The sequence below is a fragment of the Astyanax mexicanus genome, chromosome 10 (genome assembly GCF_023375975.1).
Source record: "Astyanax mexicanus isolate ESR-SI-001 chromosome 10, AstMex3_surface, whole genome shotgun sequence".
In the NCBI taxonomy this organism is placed as follows: Eukaryota; Metazoa; Chordata; class Actinopteri; order Characiformes; family Acestrorhamphidae; genus Astyanax; species Astyanax mexicanus.
The window spans coordinates 39,609,693-39,630,770 of record NC_064417.1 but is presented as its reverse complement, the minus strand read 5'-3'; the positions used below and the strand labels follow the sequence as shown (position 1 = coordinate 39,630,770).

Sequence of the window (21,078 nt, the reverse complement as noted above, 5' to 3'; positions counted from 1 at the left end):
TTTTGTAACATTAAAGGACAAACTACATGAACCTGCAGGATGTTTTGTACTATAATTAAATGTTTTATCACCACAATTCTGAGTCTGGGTCTTATGGAAGCCCAGGGGGTTTTGTGTCTAATGGAGACAGAGAGGAAAACATATGTGCACGGTAGCTCAGTCTCAGCTGGCAGCCCAGCCACAGGTCTGACTGAAACATTCCAGCAGGATTTTACTCTCAAGGCCAGACACTGGCAGGCTGTTTAAGCTGTAGGAGAGCAGAGGGCTAACACAGCCAGCTGTGAGGCTGCAGAGAGCCTGCCAGACACACTTACTGAAAACCTAAACAGTGTAGGATACATTGAACAGCAACCAAAGGTCAGTGTGCGGAGAGGAGTGTGAGGGCAGCCTTTTAATGTGGCCTCCGTGTTTTCACAGGGTGCTTTTTTTTCTGGGTCATTTCTAGAGTGTTATTTAAATCCACCAGACTCTAGTTAAACATCATTAAATGAATGTGTTGTGACCACATTTCTTGTTAAATTTCAGTCTTAATAAGGACTAATCTCAGAAAAATAAGAGTCTGATATTTAGTGGGGGCATGTTTTTTAGAGAAAAAATAGCTAAAGTCTGCTGGAAAACTTGCTAAATGTCACTAGGTAACGTAATGCATTAACCTGCATTTGTGTAAAGTACTTTTACACTTTTACTTGAGTTGAAAGATTGTGTTTAAGAACTCCAGCAGCACCGCTATGTCATATCCACTCATACACACACAGCACAACACACACAAGGAACACACCACTGCCACCAGTGTCGCAACAGCGCTGAGAATGACCCACTTCCCAAATAATAGCTGCCCTGACCATTAAAGGACCATTGTAGAAACAGAAGGGCTGTAGTCATATAATGGCGTGGAAGAAATACATAACAGATGCATAACAGTGGTCATAATGTTATGCTTAATCAGTGTACATGTTGATTAATGTACACATGAATTGTAATAATCCATGAAATGGACCTTTGCATAGATATTACAATATATTCACACAGTATTACCTTATATGTGTTAAATTATTAATCAAATACAAAAAGTGCAAACAAATATGTTCAGTTCAGGAGTTTTTTTTTTTTTTTACATTTTTCCCTTTAGATTCTTCTAAAATATGCTGTAATCCAAGTCAGGCCTCGCAAAATAGAGATCTAGCTCACTCACAGTGCAGGTCATGTATATCTGTAGGAGTGTCTATCTTACTATCTTCTCTTGAACCTTGTTGACATAGGGATGACTTATGGAATTCGGCTCAGCATGTGAAGCTCTCTGTAATGCGAAACATATGCAGTTATTAACACTCGCTACAATGTGCCTTTGGACTCGCCTCATGCCAAACTCCACACTGCTTTTCAAGAAGAACAGAGGAACAAAAAGCCAGAGGAAACATTAGTTAAACTGTCTTATCCAGTTGAATGAACGTTACAGTAGAAATGTTAGAAATCCAACTTAAATAATACACAGTACAAGCCAAGTCATAAATCAGGCCTGAAATTGATACCAACCAATGTCTCATTAGTAATAGAATTTCATAATACAGTTTCATACAAGTCATAGGTTTCCCATTAACTCTCCTTTTCACATACAACCAAGCTGTTCTTTCTAGCCAGGCATGTCCTCACTGAAGAATGAAACAGTTTACAATAACACAAGCAGGCTGTGTTTAGCTTTCCTGCAAAGAAACTTGCGTAAAAAAAAGGTGATAAACTGATGAGAACTGTGGAGCACCAAAGAGCAGGCCTCTCGGCTGCGATTACGGCTCAGGCGCACCCCTTTTACAGACAGAGGCAGATGTTTTGGTTAAGGCCTGCAAAGTTTTCCAGGATTCGTGACCTGCAGTACAGCTGCTGCCCTCTGCCCTCGGCCTTTCACTGTGTGGGCTTCACCCACAATAGCTCCCTTATACTACAGGCCGGACACCCAGTGAGAGCAGACTGACACACCAGAGAACCAGGGCCTGCAAACCTCACAGGTGGAGACTATCATCACGCTCTACATACTTGAATGCAAAAAAAAGAAACTCCAAGCCACAATAACAACAGTTACTAAGTGACGTCTTTTCACAGGCCTGTTATGTTAACTGGGGTTTTTGTTTAGTTTTTTGACAACCCAGAATTTCAAAACTTATTGTGATTAACAATAGTTTTGTGACATTTATATAACGATAATATAACAGTATAGTAATGCATTTTGCTGTAATCAGGAGATCGCCGGTTCGAATCCTGTTCATGAAGCTTGCCATCGGCTCTCTCTGGGTGGGTAGATGGCGCTCTTTCCCCAAATCACTTCAAAGGGTAATGTCGCTCAGCACATGTCATTTACATGTATCTGAGGAGGCATGTGCTAGTCTTCACCCTCCTGTTGTTGGGGCATCAATAGTGATAGAGGGAGTATTAATGGGTGGTTTAGGAAATTGAAGAATTCCAAGGGCCCTTATATTGTCATTTAAAACGAGGCACTGAGAACAGTGAAAGTGCATAGGTACCGTAGATTATTACATAACACTATTTATAACATATAACACAGTACCTTGAGGTAGTTCTCCGGGCACCACCAACAAAAAATTAAGTCATAATAAGTCGACTGGCAAGAATGAACAAATAGGTAAATTTGGTAAATAAACTCAACAGTGTCAGCAAAAATGATTAAGATCTTGTCCATATATATTGTACAATAATTTGATAAAATGATTTTCCTGACAGGCCTACCTATCCTTTAGCTGTGAGATCATTACAAACACAATGGTGGTTCTTTTTCAAATGGTTCTTCGAGTGATGCCATAAAGAACCATTTTTTTGACAAAGAAACAAGACAAAGAAAACCAACTTTACCATTTGTGTAGAACCATTTGTTGATGGCCTCTGCCTGTAACGAAAACTTTAATGAGTAAGAGACGCCGAATGTTCCTTGGTACAGACTGCTTAGGTTGTTAATTTTATCAGTGTTTGAGTTCCTTCCATGTTGAGTTCCTTCCATGTTGCAGACTAAATGGGATCACATGATAACACAAACAGTAGTATGTTTTAAAATGATTCAAATAATTAATTAAATAATTAATTACTGAATAGTTGGCTTTGATTCATTTAAATTGACCAACCCTATATGTGAACCACGTGCTCTACCACTGAGCTACATTTCCACTACGTAATACAAAGTGTGAACAGGCTGTAAATTGGTAAACAAACTTTATATTAAATATAGATATTTTAGACTATTCAAATAGTTATTCACACTCAAACATCCTAATTGCAAATGTGGTTTCTTATTAAACTGAAAATGATTCTTCTATGGCTTCCTCAAATTCCTATTTGAGGCATCTTTATGTTTAGGAATGCAAGCCAAGCCAAGGCCCTGGTCCCTCTTCAGCAAAGACTTTTATAGAGGAAGACCGACCTCTGCTGGACACATGTGGAACATTACAAGGCATGCATGGGTGAAGTTGTGATAAAGTTATTTAACAGGTCAAAAACAGTTCCAACAGGGCTGAATAATTACACGGATTTAAATCAGTATACTTTATTACACTGTGTATTAATCTAGCTACATGGGCCAATGTGTGATTAATTGCTTGTGTTTTGCAGATATTCTAATGAAGTAAATGTAGCTGATGTAGGCCTGCACAAAGCATGTTCACAATTCACTGTTATACAGTGTTTACCAACATTACTTTTGCGTTTTTGTTTTATTTATATATGTTTTTGTTAGAATTTTAGAATGTTATAAAGAGTTTTAGATATTAAGTAGTGAGGAAATTTAATGACTAGACTCCTATCACTATACCATGCTGGAATTCACTGAGCTCCTGAAAGCGACCCATTCTTTCACTAATGTTTGTAGAAGCAGTCTGCATGGCTAGGTACTTGGCTTAATACATTTGTGACCATGGAAGTGATTAAAACCTGAGTTAAATAATTTGGATGGGTGAGCTAGCTAGATAGTAGGGCTGCAACGATTAAATAAATTTGTTGACTACAAATTTCATTGTCGTTAATTGTTAATTTGTAACAGTACCACATTGCACAATTTGTTGGGACAGAAACACAATGGGAGATGGGTAAATGGCTCACTTACACAGGTTACACTCTACTTAGTTTGTGTCTCCAAAAGTGCCCAAACACAACAGATTACATATTTACTCACTAAATATTAGTACTTTCCACGTTTAAACATCGTCTAGTCATTTGAATGCCTTTAAATCTCACGTTCAGCTGTTTCTATCGTTTTTAGAGATGGAAGACATGGCAGAATAATCACTTAGTAATCGACTAATCGAAAAAATATTAATCAGATTAGTCGACTACTAAAATAATCATTAGCAGACAAACCAAGTCTCCCTGAAGCTGCGGGAGTCTCCCGCATTTAGGTAGTGTCTCCCTGATGTACGCGAGTCACATATAATCTCTGGGAATTCAGAACGAGAGACTTTTTTTCTCTAATCGCGTGTGGCAAGGAGAGAGAGAAAACAGAGAGGGTTCTGATTGGCCTGTTCTCTGTGAGACAGCCAATCAGTTTTTAGTGTGGGCAGGCAGTGTTTTTCCCCCCTCCCGAAAGGGAATTGTTCAGTGAGTGAGAGAAAGCAGATCATGGCGGAGGCAATATTAATAATTATTGTAATATGATATGAAATGTTTTTGATGTTGTGCATTAGATTGATTGATTGATTGATTGATTGACTTGCTAGCCAACCAGCCTGGTCTTGCTTGCTGGTCATGTTGATCAACTATATTGGCCACAATAGCTTGGACTACTGGTTATCTAGTTAGCTTGGTCAGGTTGATGATACTTGCAGACCAGCTAAACCGTTAAACTCAAACGAAAGCATGCACAGTGCAATGCAACTGGGACCAGTTGCTGTTTTTAACAAGGACATATATTAAGCAAATTCTAAAGTGAAGCATGCCCAAATATGACTGATAATGATTCGTTGCAAAATAAAATCTGCATCTTTCTAAACGCACAGATTTGGTGAGAAATATTACACACCAACGTACTGAAACTGACTTCAACAGACAGATCCATAAAACGCGTCAAATCATCTTCAAAAAAAGGTTAAATAAATCAATTAAAGTGAATAATGAGCCTCGCGCCCCCTCATTGGTCGCTTCGCTTGTGGAGTTTTCAAAGCCAGACAGAGTGGAGCCAAACTACGTGACGTCACGCAGCTGCAGAACAGCCAAACCAGTCCATTGGAAAGAGGTGCAGGCAAAACGTGTCCTTCCGCCAAAGCCTGCTTTTCACACACGAGTGTTGTAACTCGGTCCTGTGGAAGAAAGCCGGCAGTCAATCAAACACACTTATTCTCACTTAGATAGACATGAATACAACTGATGCAAGGAGACTTACTGTACTCAGAACTAAAAAAAATGCCATTACAGAGAACACCACATGTAGCTAATTCATGACTTGATTTATATAATGAAGAATACACTGAAGCTTCAAAAGCTTACTTTGTTCACATTTTACAATCACAGCAAGCAGCATTACCCAATTTATTGAATAGCAGGGTTTTGTAAAAGTTAAACATATAATTGATTATAATAACCCCACCCCCTTCACTGAATGCAATAAAGTAACTATGCAACTAATCCAAATACGTTTGCCTACTAAGAAAAATAGACACTTCATTAAAGAATCTCGTATTTTTTACAAATAAAATAGTACCAGCTAATTCAAGGATGCAGGAACCAGGCCCTGAAGGACCTGAGTCCAGCTGTTTTGTAGTTGTCACTATCTAAACTTAGGTAGCAATAGCTTTTTTAAACAATTATCTATATTATTTAGCTAGCTTCCTAGCCGTGTCTGCACCTTGCTCTACCTAATCAGCTGCTCCCAATCAGGGCCCATGTGCAGTATACAACCCAGATGGGCCCATATTTAAACCCAACTGGTCCCATTGCTGACCCTAATAGAGCCCATCACTGTCCCATATATATCTGGGACTAACATGGAACCCATGAACAAAAACTGTTAGGGTCCCAGTTCAGCTACTCACACAGAGCCAACTTGAACGAGCATGGCATGGCCAACTTGAGCATGGCATCTGGGTATCTACACTATCCTTGCTAGCAAAACTTGAACTCTTTATCTTTAGGTAGAAAAAACATACATCAGGATAATGTACAGGAACACAACTGTCCTGGATGTCTGGAGGTTAGCTGTCCCTTGCTCTTGTCACACCCACATAATCTGACAAGTCCATCCATTAGATGGAGTTGCCAGAGAAGAAAGCTGATAAATACTTAAAAATATTGACACTAACAACTGAAGATCTGAACTTATGTGGAAAAACTTATGTGTTGGCTAGGATATTGTTTCACATAAACACTGCATGGCCAAAAAAAAAGTCGCTACCAAAAAAAGGTCATACACTCTAATATTTCGTTGAACTGCCTTTAGCTTTGATTTTAGCATGTATTTACTGTGGTATTGTTTCATTAAGCTTATGTAATGTCACAAGATTTATTTTTTTTAATCCAGTGTTGCATCTTAATTTTTCACCAAGATCTTGCATTGATGATGGTAGAGTCTGACCACTGCACAGCAGTCTTCTCCAGCACATCCCAAAGATTCTCAATGGGGTTAAGGTCTGGACTCTGTCGTGGCCAATCCATGTGTGAAAATGATGATCTCATGCTCCCTGAATCATTCTTTCACAATTCCAGCCTCATGAATCCTGACATCGTCATCTTGAAATATGCCTGTGCTTTTATAAAAGAAAAAAAAATCCATTGATGGAATAACCTGGTCTATAGTCAATATATTCAGGTAGTCAGCTGACCTCATTCTTTGAGCACATACTGTTTCTGAACCTAGACCTGACCATCTGCAGCAACAAGAGATCATTTAATTAAATTAGTTAAATCCAGGTGGGGTCTTTTTTTGTACAGGCATTTTTTTACTACTTGAGCTAAATGTGAGAAAACACTTTGTAAGACACAAATCCTTCCTATTAAATATTGTTAATATTTATACCCACAAATTTAAACAACTACATTGAATCAGGTTGATGTCAGAGTAACGATTACTAAATTGGGTCTTCCAGACCAAGAATTCCTCATCTCTTTCACATGCTCCTTGTGTACTTTGTCAGGTGTGTTAAGAGAGTGGAGAAATGACAAAATATCATGTTGAGCAATATCTCCAATATATTATACTGCCACCAGCATATGTACACACCACATAACCATTGGATGCTTTCTAGTTTAGATCTTAAAATAGATCTTTGGTAATATTACTAGTACAGCTGAAATGAAATTTCTACTTTTAAATTTCTACAATTTATACTAGCAAAATGAAATAGAGATTTCTGGTAATATTACTAGTAAAAAATAATTTTACTGTTAATATTTTACTAGTAATTATCTGAATTAGATTTTTAAATTTAGTTTGTTTTACGTTTTGCTCTTTTTAAAAAGTTATTATCGCTGTGGTTTTGATATAGAACGAATTTCAACAAGAGAACCAGCAGCAGAGAGAGAGTGACTGTCAAATAGGCGGATGGATACCGGCTGAGGTTGTTCGCCTCCAGTCTCTTTGACGCCAGAGCAGGAGAGAGACGAGGAGCGGGGGAAAGACGGATAGAAAAAAAGGAAAAAAAAAAATCCTCCTTCATGTTAACAGTGTTTGTAAAGAAGAGGAAAGGTCGAGGGACGCCGCGACATTTATCAGAGGTATGCCATCTTTTGATAGTCCATCAGCAGACAAACAAGTTTCGATGTTTTTTAAAGCGCTTTATTTGAGTGGGGATAGTTAGCTCGGGTGTTTTCCACGGGGGGTGGGGTGTCGAGAATTGATTGAAAAAGTTTTCCCTCGCTAGCTGCTAGTTTTTCGGAGCTAAGGTTGATGTAAGTCGGTGGGGAGAGCTGAAACTAAGAGTATGGGATTAAGAAATTAGTTTTCTTGCTCTTTAAACGGCTCTTTTGTTTTGTTATCAACTCGCTTGGGTGACTGTTTGGATGTGAATGTGGCCCGCGAAGTTAGTAACTAGCTAAATTACATAGCTAACGTTAGTAACTGAGGCTAGGTTAGCTTAGCTAGCTAGTTAGCTCTGTGGCTAATGTAGCTTAGCGACCCAGCTCGCTATGTGTAACTCTCTTTTAGCTAAACAACCAACTGCGTTATTTAGTTAGTTCGTAAACCTTCTTACCCAAACTACACCGTGTTGTCCGAGCTAGCTTTGTTAACTTAACTTAACGTTACATGTAACGTTACATGTTCGCACACTGGCCTCAGTAACAGTAAGAATAAGCTGGCCCAGAAAGCGAACTTAAAGTTAAAAGTTTCAGTGTATAAAATTTGAACTTTTGTTGCGTAGTTATTAAACAGTTAGCCAGCCAGCTAGCTAACTTAAACGTTTCTGGGAAGCTCAGGCCGGGATGTGAGGCGGCAGCTCCAGTACAGGCTGAGGAGCTTCAGATCTACAGATGCATGTCGTGGCGTGTATTGCAAGCCTCTTTAGCCTGAAATGACACGAGCTGTGCTAGTTTACTAACTCAGTACTAAGTCCTAACTTAGTTCAGTAATATCTACAAATATTTAATAACATTATCGTACAAAATACCCTGAAATATCGTTTCAGAATATTTTAAAAATAATATTGAAATTATATATTATTAAATCTTTAAAAACAATAGAAACAGCTGAACATGATGTTTAAAGAGGCATTTAAATGTCTATATGTTGTCTAAACATGAAAAGTACTGAGTGAGTAGTTTAGTTAGTAAATATGTTTCTCTAACATCTCTAGTGTTTGGGCACTTTTGAAGACAGATTAAGTTAAGTATAAACTGTGTGAATGAGCCATTTACCCATCTCCCATTGCACTTCTGTCCCCAGCATTTTGTATAATTCGCTACTGTTAAAAAACTGTGAAATTAGTAGTCGATCAAATTAAATATTCAACGTTGTTGATAATATCAACTAATCAGTGCAGACCTATCTGATTTCCCATTAAATATCTCAGAGATGGTGCCTGTCCATTATAATTTATTTTACTTAAACCATGGCTATATAGAGTGCATTATTAGTAGCATGACATGTAATTGACATCTGTTACAATCTGGTAAAAATCTTAGTTAGGGATGTGCCATATCATATCGTATGCAGTAATATCTCTAAATAAACTTCTAATATTTATTTTGTTGCAGTCGTGTATTGGAATAATTTATTTCTTTATTTTTTATTCATTTTTATCCAATTTTCACCCCAATTTAAAAGGCTAAATACCCAACCCACTCATTAGAATTCCCATCCTATTACTAGTGATGCCCCAACACAAGGAGGGTAAATACTAGTACATGCTCCATCGATACATGTGAGTTAAGCCACTTTTTGAACTGCTGCTGATGCAGCAATGCCGAGAAGCATTACAGCATGCTTGGAAGAAAGTGCAGCGACTCTGTTCCAATACATCAGCTCACAGAAGCCTTATGCTGATCAACATCACGTGATGTGGGAAGAGAGTGCCATCTACCCACCCAGAGAGAGCAAGGCCAATTGTACTCTCTCAGGGCTCCGGTAGCCGATGGCGAGCTACGCGATCAGGATTCGAAATGGCAATCTCCTGATCATTATTTCTTTTAATTCTGTGTTTTCTCACATTGCTAAGAATGTTGTAATTCACACAGAAGTATTGTGAAATTATTTTATGGTCATATCGCCCATTCCTAACAACAACTTTACTAGTTCAGTAGTCCCTTTTTAAAGCATATTTAGCTATGCCAAGTCTATGAGGGACTTGGTATAGACAGACTGGTAAGCATCCTATGTAGATTCCTATTTATGATTGACCGTCATGAGGATTACAAAAAAGGCCATTTTCATATCAGCTGTGGAAACTTATTAGCTATACTGAAATGGGTATGATCTGATTAGAGAGGCAGTGATACTTTGCATGATCAGATCAGTTTTGCATGTATATGCTTTTATTTATATTAATGCTTGTATATAATTGTATAATATAGTTGCTGTCAGTCCAGAACTTGGCAGCTTTGCCATATGCCATTTTTTTTTGTCTTTGACAATATCTGAATCTGGCAGTTGTTATTATTAACATTGTGAGTTTCTTTACAAATGAAGCAATGGAAATGCTCCAAAATGACTTATAACCAGATCTGTTTACAATGATTTAAAAGTCATTGGGAAAAGTTATATTGAAATGTAAGTGTTTTTGTGTGACAGTTTTTGCAAACATTTTTCTTTAAGATTTGAGACAAATATTATTTACATTTTCATCAATTGTCCCTTCCAACTATACGTAGAGTTCTCATGTTTTTTCTGATGATTGGAGTTTGATTTTATATGGCCATAAATACATGCAGTACCTGGATCTATGGAATACATAATATAGTATTTTTGTTATTAGTTTTATTGACCATGAGAATTCATTGCTATACTTGGCAGTGACCTTTCTCCTTTACCTTGAGATGAATACCAATCATTTAAGAATAGTTTACATTGGTAGCATAAGAGCTTGTTCTTTAATACTGATAAAATATGTATAAAAATACTTTTAATGTCAATAGCTTGCTTTCCTGACCTTACCACTGCACAGATAGCTTATCTCCTTGTCTACAGAAAGAGTCCCAGCTAACAGTTCATCAGTTTAAATAGTGTCTAAGCTTACTGCATGCTCTCTTATAAGTGTTGTACTTATAGACCAAGATCTCTAGCATACACAAACTGTTTAGCATTAAAATGCTCAGAATGGAAACTGACGAGACAAATGAGAGAGCAATCCAAATTCTTCCCAGCGATCACAGACTGGTTATGGCACACCCAGCCAGTGTATGGGTCTGTTGGTGTTGGTTTGGGAAGGTTGGTGTGCCCTCAGTGCATCCCATAGCATAGTTGTCATATTAAGTTTTCAAGATGTATATTGCTTTTATACACAAGCCATACAAAAGAACATACAAAACACAAATATACAGAAGAGTGTTTTTCTTTTTAAATATTATAATCCAGTGTGGTTATTGACACAAGATAATCTCAATATTTAACTGGTTCAACCCAATAGCTATTAAGAAATACTTTTTAAGTTAGATTTATCAGTTGAACATGGTAGATATTTTCAGTGTAACAAGCATATTTTCAGATTTAATGTGGTTTTGGCAAAAAATTAGAATTTAAATTTCAAAGTAAATGTGGCACATTCTTTTTTTGACAAAACAACGGAAGTAGTTACAACTGAGCTATAAAACTCTTGCTTATATGGTAAAAACATTCTATACTGACCTTTGATGCCTTTTGAGTATCAAAATTATATCCAGATTAAGGCAAAGCCTTAAAGTGTAACCTGCCCCAAGACAGATTTAAGTGTAATACAAATGCAATCCCTCAAAACACAAGGAGGTGGACCGAGGCGCTTTTGAATCATGTTCTTAGAGTATAAATGCATCCATGTGTGAGGTGTGTTCCGTATGTGAAACAACAGCAATAATTGCAGCACAACAAGCTAATTTGCATATTCTATCTGACGCAGTGATTGTATTTCATTTTTTTAATGATTCTACAGATACTATTCCATACATAGTACGGTGGTTTGCACTCTGATTGTAGTACTGTATTCAAATTCTCACATTAGCTTCAGTAACATGTGTAATCACTGTTCTGTACTCTTTTAAGGTCATAGTTTTAATGGCTGGATAGGTAACAGTAATGCAAGTTAATGTGCTGTTATTGCCTTTGTTAACTGAATTTACTTTTGTGAGCTGTTTGTCTTGTATGAATATTTACCCTTTTTTCATTCCTGTAGTGTTGTTGTAGACTGCACTTAAGGTATAGTCCAAAATAGACTCTTTGTGGAAAGTCCTGTTGAGCATTCAGTCCCAAAAGATTGGGAGGATGGTAATCATTGCTCTGTTGCAAAAAGGACTGCCCCGTTTTTGTGGATGATGTAAGTCTCCAGGGACTGGGGGATGTATGGTGTCAAGACCAATAAAACAAAGCTCATTTAAGCCCACTACACCTCAGCTGTACATGGGTGTGACATGGGGAGAACACTAGACCTTGCTCAGTGACTGGTCCCATTGAACAGATGTTTGCTTGTATTAGACTTGGTTATGTATTTTGTTCAGGTCATTCATAGCCTATGCTGAGTCAGTTAATCGTTTTTTTTTTTATATAGAAAAGTAGAGCTGCAGAGTTTACAACTGCAAGCTTAATTTCCACTACATCATAAAGGTTACTCTAAGACCTATCCCAGTGGATGAGATTTAGCGCAGTGGGAGGCTGCCACTGAAGACTGGAAAAATCAATAGAGGTAAATGCCTTCGATTGGTTTTCGTTTAGAAGGCGGTACAACAGAGCTGACTGAATGTAAGGCAAAGACATCTTTTGTAGGTTGCATTGAGTGCGTCTGTTGTAGACTGGGCAACTGTTTGTGTGCGCTGCTTTTGTGTTTGTATGTTTAACAGTCATGTCCTCTGCTTGCTGTAGTAAAGGTTATTGTATTCCTGTCATCAGTCACACACCATTAAAGCTTCAATGGGGTTGGATGATGATGCTGATTCGGTGAAGTGTTCATTGCAGCTGAAAGGAAGGTTTTTAAATATTAAATTAATTGAAGTCACAAGCTAACATTTGTCTGTAACGTAAGCAGACAAGTTTCTTTAGCACCTGTTCTGCCTACGGATATAATTCACTTGAAGATGTATGGCAGTGTTTGGCTAAGTTTAAAGGCAATTTTTAACTGGTGGAGAACGTACAAGTTATATTTGTCAGTAAATAATAATAAAATGTGTTTTTACAATTCCTAACCACACAGATTGCTTTTGTTACTACTTCAGTGGTCTGTTTGCCAGTGCCCATGCAGGGACTGCACAGAAGAGGGGCAGTACTGGGTTCTGAGGGGGCTGAGGCAGAAGGGAGCGAAGATGACCTACTTTGGTCAGTTAGTGCATAGAAAGGAGCTTCCCAGTCCTTGGCTGAACTACAGTTATATTGCTACCTTTTGTTCATTCATTCCAGGGTTCTCCAAATGGTTATATTTTGCATGTTAAGATTCATAGAGGCTGTTTTATTTTCTACTATTGTTCTACTTTTATTTGTATGTCTTCATGGACATGGGAGTCCCCTGTTTAGTAACAGCTTCTCCTGATGGGCTGGGGCTGATGTTTGGCAGCTGAAGAAGAGGTCAAGGGGAAGGGATGTGGCTACAGGAAGTGGCTCACAGTGGCCTGATATCCTTTCTGTCCTGCTTTGCTCGCAATATTTCCAGCAGCTGGGCTTTGCTCTGCTGTTCTGTGTCTGTCCTGCTGACTCGCCCTGAGAGCTCCCTGGGTGGGGCATGGAGTGCCTGTTGCTTACAGATGCAACACAATGGTGCTCTGTTATAGTGCACCACAACACATGGTAAATGGGTACTTCCCAGGCCATGCTTATCAGAATGAGTTCTATTTTTCCCCCCTCTTTTTTGTAAGATTGAATAGTATGTAGTGATCTTGCGCACAGCTTTAATTAATTTGTCCTGCAGATCTTTGTTGAATGAGTCTCAGGTTATTGCAAGAACTGGCAAAGAATTTAGGGCTTGTATATTTGATAGATATGCTGACTTTGACCTTGTACTGTTTTGTGTATGTAATCTGATTTCTGTATTGCAGCTTGGAAATGTATTGACAATGGCTTTGACATATATAAACAGACCAAAAAAATGAAAATAAAAATAATAGCATGACATTTGTTGGATCAGATGTAACCTTGGTTTGAGAAGTATGTGTGCAGACTCTACATGAAATACATGCAGTGTTTGGATAAAGATGGCTGCGTATTTAAGACATCTCAAATGTTTATTTCCTCTTAAGTAGATTAAGCAAAAATATGCTGTGCATTTTATCTTAAGCTGTATTTCAAGATCTGCTTTGAAAAAGTTTGTTTTGTGAATGTTGTGAGATTTGAATTTGTGGTTGTGACACATCTTTTCACTGTTTTGCAGGTGCTGTTCCATAAATTTGCCCTTTCCCCTGCATATCCTGTGTTTAGCATGGATTAGGCCAGCTGTTCTTTACGCAATCTGCAGCTAACCATCAGTTTAAGAGCAGTTCCAAGCATCAGTTCATTCCCTACATTGCCCCTTGCACCAGTTCCTGAGTGGTTGTGACCCGGTTACACCCCCATCCCCCCCTCCCCTTCCCACCCCCTCCACTGCAGGCCTTCCTGAGCACCAGCAGCTGCGTCCTGCCTCAGTTTCCTGTCCTTGGCCGTGCAAGGCTAAAGCCCCTCCACTCCCTACGTACACCCCCTAACATACAAACATAGCCATCCTCCTGGCCCAGTGCAGCAAGACTAGCAGTTCAACTCCCTTTTCCTGGTGCGCCGTGGCACGATGACCTCTATGTCCAGCCTGTTTTCATTCACCAGCCCAGCGGTGAAGCGCCTGCTGGGCTGGAAACAAGGTGACGAAGAAGAGAAATGGGCAGAGAAGGCTGTGGATGCGCTGGTTAAGAAGCTGAAGAAAAAGAAAGGTGCTATGGAGGACTTGGAGAAGGCCCTGAGCAGCCCAGGGCAGCCTAGCAAGTGTGTGACCATCCCACGTTCACTGGACGGTCGCCTGCAGGTGTCCCACAGGAAGGGCCTCCCCCACGTCATCTATTGCCGTGTGTGGCGCTGGCCTGACTTGCAGTCCCACCACGAGCTCAAGCCCCTGGAGGTGTGTGAATATCCATTTGGCTCCAAACAGAAAGAAGTGTGCATCAACCCTTACCACTACAAAAGGGTGGAAAGTCCCGGTAAGCGCCAATAAATTAAGGGCTTTATTATGTAGTGTCACTCTGAGTAAAACTTGAATCAATCAGATTTCTGATCAAGGATAAAAACAGATTTTGCATAATGAAATTCTAGTGATAGTGAAATGCAGGGGTATCACATTCTTCCTGTTTCTGAAAGACATCCCAGTGACTGTAACCTGTACTGCCCTCTGCTCAGAAAAAGCTGTGTATCAGGCTCTATGTATTGAACTTTTCAAGGACAGATATCACATGTCATGGAGAGAGAGAAAACACATTTCTGTTGAGGCAGAAACTGAGCTGTTTTGCTTTCACTTTTACCTTGAAGCTAGAACTGACTTGCTGTAATGGTTTTGCATTTGGAAATAATAATAATTAACAAATAGGTTTAATTGAAGTGTCGTCACTGTGTAATTTTAATCATGCATAGTATTTCACTGTATAGTGATATGTATGTTAATGGGAGTTTTCTACAGTTACAAAGATTTGGAGAAATATTTAATGGGTAAAGACAGCAATAATTGTATTAACTTGATCCAATAAGTAAATTGTCTGCTAACTAAATGATGTTCAGTCTAGACTTGGCAGGGTCAGTATGGTGAAATATGGTTGTGGTGCATTGTTACAACAGGGGTGAAAATCACATGGCATCTCACTATTTGTCCCTCCCCTAGTCTGAGTATATGCTTTTGTGAAATTCATTTATTTTTTACATTGTCTAATATTGTAGTTATAAGGAGACCGCAATTTGTCTTGACTGTAGCACAGTATGGCAAATGTTGGAAAAAATAATAACTGTAGTCAGTTATTAGTTTATTTATGTGCCACTATTGTCTCTTTTTCTCTATTTAAATGTTCACATATCCTAGATATCTCAGTATTATATATTTTGCCCTTTTTTCTTGCATCAACCCAATTAAAAATATTTTTTATACAAACTGTTTTTGGAAATCAAGAATTAACCAATTATTGTGTGTGTGTGTGTGTGTTTTTTTTTTTCCTACCCCCAATCAGTGCTTCCTCCAGTGCTGGTGCCTAGACACAGTGAATTTAACCCCCAGCACAGCCTTCTAGTGCAGTTCCGCAACCTTAGCCACAATGAACCGCACATGCCTCTGAATGCCACCTTCCCAGAGTCTTTCCAGCAGCACAGTGGAGGTGGCTCCTTTCCAATCTCACCGAATTCACCTTATCCACCCTCTCCTGCCAGCAGTGGCACATACCCCAACTCTCCTGCCAGCTCGGGCCCATCCAGCCCCTTCCAGCTTCCAGGTATTTACATTTGCATTTCTCTCAGCTATTAGTATGTTTACAGACTATAGACTGTGTATTAAAGGATTTGTCATGAAAATTCCATTGGTATGTTGTGGTATTGCATAGATATTTGTAAAGCCAAGTTTTAATTCTGCATGTAATTTAGTTTAATTTAATTTAGTTCTTCACTAGAAAATTAGCCCTGGCAAGGTATCAGTTCACTAAGCTAAATGATTGATGCCAGTGGTACAAAAAGCTGATGAATTATGATAGTCAGCTGCACAATGCTGGGACCCTGTGTATCATAAACAATTGAAATGCCAGCTAAGCAGCACAGCAAAGCCCAATGAGATGAATGTGGTGCTGGTGGGTGCCCATCGCTGGGCACAAGCCTGTCCGCTCTCTTTCTAGATCTGTGGGATTTGCTGATGCCTGAATCCACAGGCTGGGTGCTGTCAGGCGTTAAACGCTAATGTTTTATAACAGTCCAAGAGAGAGACTAAAGCAGTTTTTTTTACATCTGAATTGCTCAGTTCATCAGTATATGAGTTTTAACTTTGTGGCCTCATGTAGGACCTGTGATACTAGGTGTGTGCTGACAGATTGTGTAGAGCTTGTGGCTTAGTGTGTTTGATTGGATTCATTTATTTTCATTTATTTTTAAATAAAGAGTATCTGTCCATCTGTACAGCTGTTTGTATTTGGTGTGATGTCTAATAGTTTTAATCTAGGGTTTATAATCATCTAGTGTTCTTAGCTTTATCATGATGAAAGTCTTAGGACATCACTCCTGAATATCTGTATTGTAGCAGTGAAGCGTCTTTCTTATTTTGCTGTTGATGGAATTAGATCTCCTTGTGGAAAGTGCTGTGGGTGATGGGTTTGTTTGGAACGGACGTTTGATGTCAGGGACTTGTGAAATCAGACACTAAAAGCTTTCCATAAGATGCGGGGGGGCTTCCGGTAAAGATCCAGTGAAACATTGACTCCAGGGTATTGATGTGGATGAACAATTTGTTGGCAGCATTGACTCCACTAACTGCCTTCTTGTGGTATCTCTTTTCCAGCTGACACCCCTCCCCCTGCCTATATGCCTCCAGAGGAGCAGATGGGGCAGGATGGCACTCAGTCCATGGACACTGGCAGCAGCGTGGTACCTCAGAATATGCCCAGAGGCGGTAAGGGTGCCACAGCCTCCACTCTTGGTTGTACATTAGTTTATTAGCCTATTTCTAACATAACAGCGTGATGGTTTATTAAAATGAATAAGCACTATGTAATTGGTAAAAAAAAAAAGAAAAGGTCATTGCAGTGTTTTTATGTTATTCACTTGATTTTAAATGTCTTAAAATTTAAGTCAATATTTGACCCTGCTCTGCCATAGTAGCCAATTTTCTTTCAACAAGCAAAAACTTAGTCTCACATGTACGGTTGTGTGGTTTATTAACTGCAAAACAATATTAAAAACATTTAGAATCCCTCCAATCTGCGGATTGCCACTTTTGGCAAAGAATCTATTAAAGTTGTAAGCCCAGATTTATAATTCCAGACTAAATGTGAGCTCTGTATGTTTGCACCTTTACTAATTTGTGTTCATTAGTCCTTTGCAGTGCAGTTGCATTTGTACTTCTTGCAGTGTACCTTTTTTTCACCCCTTTTATTTTTATCTTCCCATCAGATGTACAGCCAGTTGAGTATGAAGAGCCCAGCCACTGGTGCTCCATTGTGTACTATGAGCTGAATAACAGAGTGGGTGAGGCTTACCACGCCTCCTCTACCAGCGTTCTTGTGGATGGCTTCACTGACCCATCCAACAACAAGAACCGTTTCTGCCTGGGCCTGCTCTCCAACGTCAACCGCAACTCTACCATTGAAAACACTCGCCGCCATATTGGCAAGGGTATGCATACAGTTTATAGTGTTTCCCAGGAATGGCAGTGTATGCTTTATAAATGGAGTTTTTTTTATTACTCAGATTTACATATGAAAAATGTATATAGAAAGAGCATAACTTCCGTCTGTTGCATGACATTTTGGCATCCAGTCAATATTGCTGTAACTGTGAATGAGTATAAGATCTACTAAAACTGCTCTCCAAAAGGCATACTAGAACTGCTCACGTTTGGGAGCCCAGATATATTTGTAATTTAATTTTAACTTTTTTAAACAGCTAGATCTTGATCGTAAATGTTATCTCAAACATATATAGAAGTAATTTCATAATTCTAGAAGCCTTTTTCAAGAATGAATGGACATTTTTAAAATATTAAAGAAATGTATCATGTAAAATAATAGCTTTTAGACCATATTTGATCCTTCCACACAAACAGGGCATTTGATTAGGTGACCAGTATCTGATTTTGTTTTGGATTTGCATTGAAGTTTTATCTCATGTTTTGTATGTCTTATCTTAGGTGTCCACCTGTACTATGTTGGAGGAGAGGTGTACGCGGAGTGTTTGAGCGATACCAGCATTTTTGTTCAGAGCAGGAACTGCAACTACCATCATGGTTTCCACCCCACCACTGTCTGCAAGATCCCCAGTGGCTGCAGCCTCAAGATCTTCAACAACCAGGAGTTTGCCCAACTTCTCGCCCAATCTGTTAACCATGGCTTTGAGGCTGTCTATGAGCTAACAAAGATGTGCACCATTCGTATGAGCTTTGTAAAGGTATGCACACATTCTCTTATTTTCTATCTTATATTTCTATCATTGTGTATGATTTGGTTGAATTGACTTAATTTGAATATTTTCTTGTCCTCAGGGTTGGGGGGCTGAATACCACCGACAAGATGTGACCAGCACCCCCTGCTGGATAGAAGTCCATCTGCATGGTCCTCTTCAGTGGCTGGATAAAGTACTGACTCAAATGGGCTCTCCTGTGAACCCCATCTCTTCAGTTTCCTAATGTTGGGCCCTCCATGGGCTGGGAGGATATTTTTATGTGGATTTTTGTTCATTGCTTTTTTTTCTCCGGTTTGAAAGAAAAGGAGGTCTTAAGGGCTGAACTGTTTACACTACTTGCTAAAGGGGCATAGAACCCTGAAGCAGTCTGAAACGATGAGAGAAAAAAACTGAGGCTACAAGCACATTTAGAAGAGGAAATTTCTAGGCAGTGGCATACAATGGACTAACTACTGCTTTAGCAATTGCCTTCATGTTTGTTTTAAACTTATGCTTGTATGAGTGATTTTATTTTCTCTATCTGTAGGTAATCTTGTAGTTGAATGAAATAATTTCATGTATCTTTACTTCATCTTACACAAGTCAGAATGGCAATCTTCTGATTCTATAAGAATCTTTTTACTTGCTGTGTTGTCTAATCCCATTTATTATCAAGTAAGACATAGTCTATTTTATGTTTACTATTAGACTCTGCTCACTACAGTTGTTTCCTTTTTATAGCTTTTATTGCCTTTAGGCAAAAACACAAAGTTACTGCTTTTAAATAAAGTCTCTATCTGATGAAATTCAGGTTGTTACGTTTGCTGATGAGTTTGTTGTTTAAAGTAATAGTCAGTTGACAGATAAGCATCAACTTAAAAATTTATACTCTAACCTTAATGGGTAACTAGAGTATAAATGGTACTATTTTTTTGTCCTACTGAATATTGCGTTTACTGACATTTTAGTCACTTCTGTGTGCTTGTTTTTTAAAATATAAGCTTGGAGATTCACACCAAAGAGGACACAGTTGTCTGTCATTTGGTGCCCTCCACTGGACAAAAGCAGCAGTGGAGCATTGGCCTACCATTACATTACAGGCCTCAAGTATCAATTCAAGATCAAATGTGGATGTTTTGACTTGTATTTGTATGTAATGTGAACACATCTTTGGAACCTCTCCTTCGTTGTTGTTGTGCTGCATACAGACACATGCATACAGACAAACGTTGACAAATAATTTGTGTTGCATGTCCACTTTATTTATATATATATATATATATATATATATATATATATATATATATATATATATATATATATATATATATATATATATATATATATATATATATATATATATATCGTGCATTTAATGTAATAGGTACCCCTTCTACAACACACCTCCGCTGACCTGCACATTGATAATTACAATAACAACATGTACTTGTACATGTGTCTTAGTTATATGAGTGTAATACACCTTAACAGCCCACAAATACAGCTTCAAACAACAACAAAAGGACCATTTAGCCAAAATATTAAGTACACACAAAACTCACCAGTCAGGCGGCCTAATATTGTGAATTAGTTTCACGTTGAAGGGCTTACGTAGATATGACACAATATCTGTCTCATTTGCAGTTGCAATTTTATGATAATTACCTAACTATTGAACTGCATACACAGCGTGCTCAGAATGTTACCACTAAACAAGGCATAGCCCTTTCATCAAAGGGCTGAGAAGGGGTTAGGTAGCCATGGCCGCGCCCCTGTAATATAAATCATGAATCTGTTGGGTTAGACTGTCATAAGACTTTGCTGATAGCCTTATTACTTCAAAACATCAGTAGCACGCAGGGGCACGCAGACACAGGGGCAGAAGTCATTTTAAAAAGCAGTTTTGATTGGTTAGTACCGCTGTCAGTCAGACATGTGTCCTATAGCAACTGAAAAATTCAGAGTATTTAAATAGAGTTTTATTTTCCTTTAATCAGAAATAAAATAAATTGTGATTGTAACTTGTGTAAACAATTGCACATTGCAAATTGCACATTAAAGAAAAAAAATTAGAACCCAAGGACAGCTCAACAGAAGTTGGGACAGGGCCATGTCTTTGCATGGTTTTTAATTTATTGGAGCAACAAATGTTTTCTGTTTGTGAAAGCTTTGAACAGCTTTGTTCAGCATCCTAAAACATCTGTGCAGCCATGCTGTGATTGAGGCTGTATGTAGTTTAGCATTGTCTTGCTGAAAGAACTTTCCTGAAATAGACGTCTGGGCAGGATCAGGTGTTGCTCCAAAACTTTAATATACTGTTCAGCATTGACCGTTCCTTTTTCAGATGTAAACTGCCCACACTGTGGGCACTAAAGCAATCTCCTTAGCATCAAAGATGCAGACTATGGAAT

The 21,078-nt window shown here is 38.6% G+C and overlaps 1 protein-coding gene across 1 annotated transcript; it reads left to right on the top strand.

The window, feature by feature from the left end:
* The first annotated feature begins 7,540 nt into the window (after nucleotides 1-7,540).
* smad5 (SMAD family member 5) lies at nucleotides 7,541-19,477 on the top strand. The gene is made up of 7 exons (XM_007246452.4): nucleotides 7,541-7,698; nucleotides 13,959-14,751; nucleotides 15,763-16,020; nucleotides 17,070-17,180; nucleotides 17,681-17,902; nucleotides 18,417-18,673; nucleotides 18,768-19,477. Exons 2-7 carry the CDS (start codon nucleotides 14,349-14,351, stop codon nucleotides 18,909-18,911), a joined length of 1,395 nt encoding a protein of 464 aa, XP_007246514.2. The 5' UTR covers nucleotides 7,541-7,698; nucleotides 13,959-14,348; the 3' UTR covers nucleotides 18,912-19,477.
* The last annotated feature ends 1,601 nt before the right edge of the window (nucleotides 19,478-21,078 follow it).

Bases quoted from the DNA above. Each gene is read 5' to 3' on its own strand.
- smad5 (XM_007246452.4), top strand. From the start codon at position 14,349: ATGACCTCTATGTCCAGCCTGTTTTCATTCACCAGCCCAGCGGTGAAG. The intron at 16,021-17,069 runs GTATTTACATTT...TCTCTTTTCCAG, and splicing joins CAGCCCCTTCCAGCTTCCAG to CTGACACCCCTCCCCCTGCC. The intron at 18,674-18,767 runs GTATGCACACAT...TCTTGTCCTCAG, and splicing joins TTCGTATGAGCTTTGTAAAG to GGTTGGGGGGCTGAATACCA.